The following is a 4,422-nucleotide window of genomic DNA, read 5'->3' as shown; positions in this document are numbered from 1 at the left end:
GAAAAAAAACAATATTTCTTTAATCCGTTTCAAAAAATATTGCTTTTTCTTTTATATTAACTTCTAATTTCAACTTTGCATCTTTCATATCACAAGATTCATTCTTTAGCTTCTTTGACTCCGTGTTGTCAAAATTGAAACAGAGTATATAAAAGTGACAACCAACACCAAAAAATGCCATTTCAAAACAAATAAAGGTTACCATGGGAAGTATGCTCTTAAAGGGAGCATAGATCTCCTCTCCATTGAAAGACCCAACTCGAATAGTAGAGGCCTGTGTAAGAGAACCAAAGTAATTGGCTTGCTGCACCTTATCCTTGGTAGCCCATGAAATTCCTCTGTCAATTTTCAACAACACCCATTGTTTATGCAAGAATCATGACAAAGACATAGAGAAATGACAGAGCAAAATGACCAAAAAAATACAAAAAACCCACTCTCTGTTAGCAATAACACCTCCAGTCAAGGCTGAACCATTGTTTCCACCCCATCCAACAAGCATAACTCTATCAGAAATAAAATTACACAAAAAATTATCAAAAAACAGAAAAGACCCATATTTTAATTTCTGAAATCTTGAATAAAGTTCCAATCTTTAGCAAAAATGAAGGATCTGGTAATAAAAAAACAACTCACAACACACCCTAATTTTGGAACATGAACATCAGTTTTGAATTCATATTTGACAGTTTTTGGCTTAACAGTCCATTGAAATGTCCCATTTTTTTCCTCATGAACCAACTCAGTTGTTTGATAATCATACACAGAGTGAATCTCACTCTCTGTGTACTTAACATTGGGGCTCTCAACCTTAAAGTTCTCAATAAACATTTTTACTCACAAACACAACTTTTGAAAGTTCTTTTTGTTTTTTGACAGAAAAAAAATGGAGAAGAAGACACTTTTAAGGCTAAGAGCTCCACTTGTGCTGTTTGTTGGCAAAGCCATGGGAATGTATAAATAGAGAAATTTTGTGGAAGAGAAAATACACATGGCACTTTCACACTGAATAGGGGCCCACTGCTATGTGAAGTAGTACTAATAGAGAATCTTAGTCATGCAAAATTGATGAACTTTTTTTAAAATTAAAACGAAAGTATAACTTCAAAGTTAATTAGATTCTATCTCACAAGTTACACCAATTATAAAAATTTTAAATTTTTTAATAATCTTTATTTATTGATAAAAAAATTAAATGAATTGATGTATTTTAATAAATAATTATTGATTTTAGTGATATTTTTTATTTATTACCATTTAGAATAAAAAAAAATACCTATTAAACCGATTACTATATTAAATCTTTTATATGTATAATATATATGAATTATAATTGTTTTTTGACATATATTACGTTTGTTTGGTAAAAATTTGATACATTGTATTATAAGTGTATGAAAATGTGTGACAAATGTAGTATCCATCATAAAAATTTGTATTAATTTGAACAATAAATTATTCTTTGCAATATGTAATAAACTTGTTAATTATACGAATTAAAAGTGGTCAAGTGAAAAAAATGCTTGCTATAAGTGGTAAATATTTTTTTTATTATATTATATTTATGATTCTCTAACATATTAGAAATGATACATTACTTAATTAGAGAAATGCATTTAAGTGGGATTAAAATGTATTCGAAAGAGAAAATTTTGTAATTTTTTTAAATAACAATTTTTTTTATAGATTATACATTTTAAAGGTGTGTATTTACGTAATTACACATTTTTTTTGTAAAATAAAGCATCGCATGAGTAGAGTGTGTGCGCTCTCTCTCTATATATATACATGAGCAGTTAATTTTAAGTTTTTTTTTGTAAATTCGTGAAAAGTGAAGGGTGATTAGGAAAATTTATTTATTTATTGTACCCAAAGTACTCTAAAAGTAAAACCACTACTCTTGGAAAGTGAAATCATTTTGAAAATTCAACCTATAATTATTACTTTTCAGTACACAGTGTCCAAAAAAAATCATTACTCTTGGAAAGTGAAATCATTCTGAAAGTCCAAACTATAATTGTTACTTTTCAAAAGTAAAACTTAGAGTTAATTAGATTCTATCTCAAAAGTTTCACCAATTATAAAAATTTCAAAATTTTATTAGTCTTAGATATATTTATTGATTTTCTAATATATTGCAAATGATACATTACTTAATTAGAGAAATAAGTGGGATAAAATTACACCCAAGGAGAGATAAAAATTTATTCAAAATATGGTAAAAACGTATTCGAGAGATAAAATTTTATATTTTTTTAAATAATAGAAAAATTTATAGATTAAAAATTTTTCAAATGGATTTATTTCAATTGATGAAGCTCAAAAAATCACTAATGGGAGTTTGTTCGATGAATTTCACTAAATGTTTGTTGTTTGTTCCATACATAAAGAAAATAGGTATTTTGTAACACATTTTTCTGTTTAGATGTGGTGTGTACTTTACTCAAAATAAAAGCACTAATTGGAGAAGGACGAAGCATTAGATACGAAGTAATTGTTACAAACGAAAGGTAACATATAACTTTTATGCATCCTACATATAAATATTTCATGTTAATAATCATTTATCATAAAAATATTTTTTGTTACATGTATAGGTATGATCGAAAAGTCACGACTTTATGGGGAGACTTAGCTGAAATCGGAGGTCAAATGTTACAAAGCCTTGAAAGTGACAAACCAGTGCTTGCCTTTTGTGATGTAAAATCATCCATTTATCAAGGTATAAATTTCCACACTTGATATATTTGACTCAAGTTTCAAAGTACATAAAAGTATCACTGAATTTATTAATCTTGTCAAAATAGGGGACTTTTTCCTTTCCACAACTCCTTTTAGTAGCTTGCTTATATATCCACAACTTGATAAAGCAAACAATCTCCAAGAATGGTAAGTAATACATGTTTCATCACACTTATTCAGAGGCTACCCACATGCTACGTCATTAATATTATTTTTATTTCTAAAAAATTTCAGGAATGACAACATGAAGGCACAAAAGATTGACGCAAGTCTAATGCCAAGCAGACTAATGCAAACAGCTCGTCAAGTGAAAATTACTAATATTTTAAACGGTGCACTTTTCATTGTGAAGATACTTTCCTATACAACATTCATCTTGTACTCCAATTATATGTTTCAAATGTAATTAAGTGATTTACCGAATTTACTTATAGGACATGTACTATAATTTTAACGCTACGATTTTCGGCATTGACAATAACACCGACCTATGGTATATTACTTGCAAGAAATGCTACAGGCGAGTTATTGTTATAAATAGTAGTGCAATTTGTACCTACTGTAGGATTGAAGATGTTGATTATGACATGAGGTAAACTACACAAACAAACAACAACAAATATTGCTTACTCTACCAAATGCATGAAAAATTGAATGATTAACTAATGAGTTTATTATATCTCTATCAAATAATTAGCATCATACTGATTAAATCTTCCAATTTGATTTAGATATCAATTAAAGATTAATGCCACTGATGAAGATCAATTTCTAAGCATTACAATGTTTGATTCTACAAAATACTATTTTGGTTGTGACTTAAAAGAGTATGTTTTCTCTACATCTGAAAAAGTAAATCACTTACTCTATGAAATATTGACCTATATAAATAACGTAACCTATTTCAACTGAAAGACTAATATATACGGTTTCCTACCCCACAGAAAGAAGAATCAACATACTATCGCAAATTGATATTGAGTAAGGGAAAAGAATTCAGTATCCTTGTCAAGATTGATCGTAAATTTCCCGACAAACATGAATTTGATATATGGAGATACATGAGGTTTCAAGAAATAATTCAGCATATCAAATCAAGGTTAAAATGCCGATTAAAAAACAGAGAAGCAAGAGGATGAAGAAACTAAGTGCTGATGAAAAAATGAAAGAAGTAGTTGCAGACATACCTCATGTTGAAAAAAATATTGCAGCAATTGAAACTGACATTGAAAGCCCACAAAGCCATTGTAGTTGATAATCCACAGAAAGTGAGGATAATTGAGGCAGAAAAGAAGAATGTACTAGATGAAAGTGACAATGAAACCCCACTAATTCAACTACAAAGAAAAAGGACCAGGAAGGTTAAAGGAAAAAACTTCATAGCTTATTCGATGGAAAAGAAGATCAAAGCGGAAAAAAACTAATATACAGTTGATTTAAAATCTCCTTATTTTTAGCTAACAATGCTTATTATCTCCCTAACATTTAAAAGCTACTTTCCTTTTTTCACCGAGCAACTTGACCTATCATCGCTTTTATTTTTAACTTACTTTCTCCTATATCAATGAATTTGGTTAACTACTTCATTAAACATTTAATGTATGCAATTTATTACTTCAAAACAGATGAATAACAATCTTCTGCAACAATCTATATATATATATATATATATATATATAT

The 4,422-nt window shown here is 28.5% G+C and overlaps 1 protein-coding gene across 1 annotated transcript in view; it reads right to left on the bottom strand.

Moving 5' to 3' along the window:
• The window catches only part of LOC107017862 (inositol-3-phosphate synthase), a 3,336-nt gene extending 2,403 nt beyond the window's left edge, over positions 1-933 (bottom strand). The window contains exons 1-3 of the mRNA XM_015218141.2: positions 644-933; positions 438-506; positions 203-338 (exon numbers count right to left, since the gene is read on the bottom strand). Coding sequence (XP_015073627.1) covers positions 203-338; positions 438-506; positions 644-831 — 393 coding nt within the window. The 5' untranslated portion in view covers positions 832-933. The remainder of the gene's footprint in view (positions 1-202; positions 339-437; positions 507-643) is intronic.
• Between the last annotated feature and the right edge of the window lie 3,489 nt (positions 934-4,422).

This window comes from Solanum pennellii, chromosome 4 (assembly GCF_001406875.1).
Source record: "Solanum pennellii chromosome 4, SPENNV200".
NCBI lineage: Eukaryota > Viridiplantae > Streptophyta > Magnoliopsida > Solanales > Solanaceae > Solanum > Solanum pennellii.
This window is presented reverse-complemented; position numbering and strand designations above follow the sequence as displayed.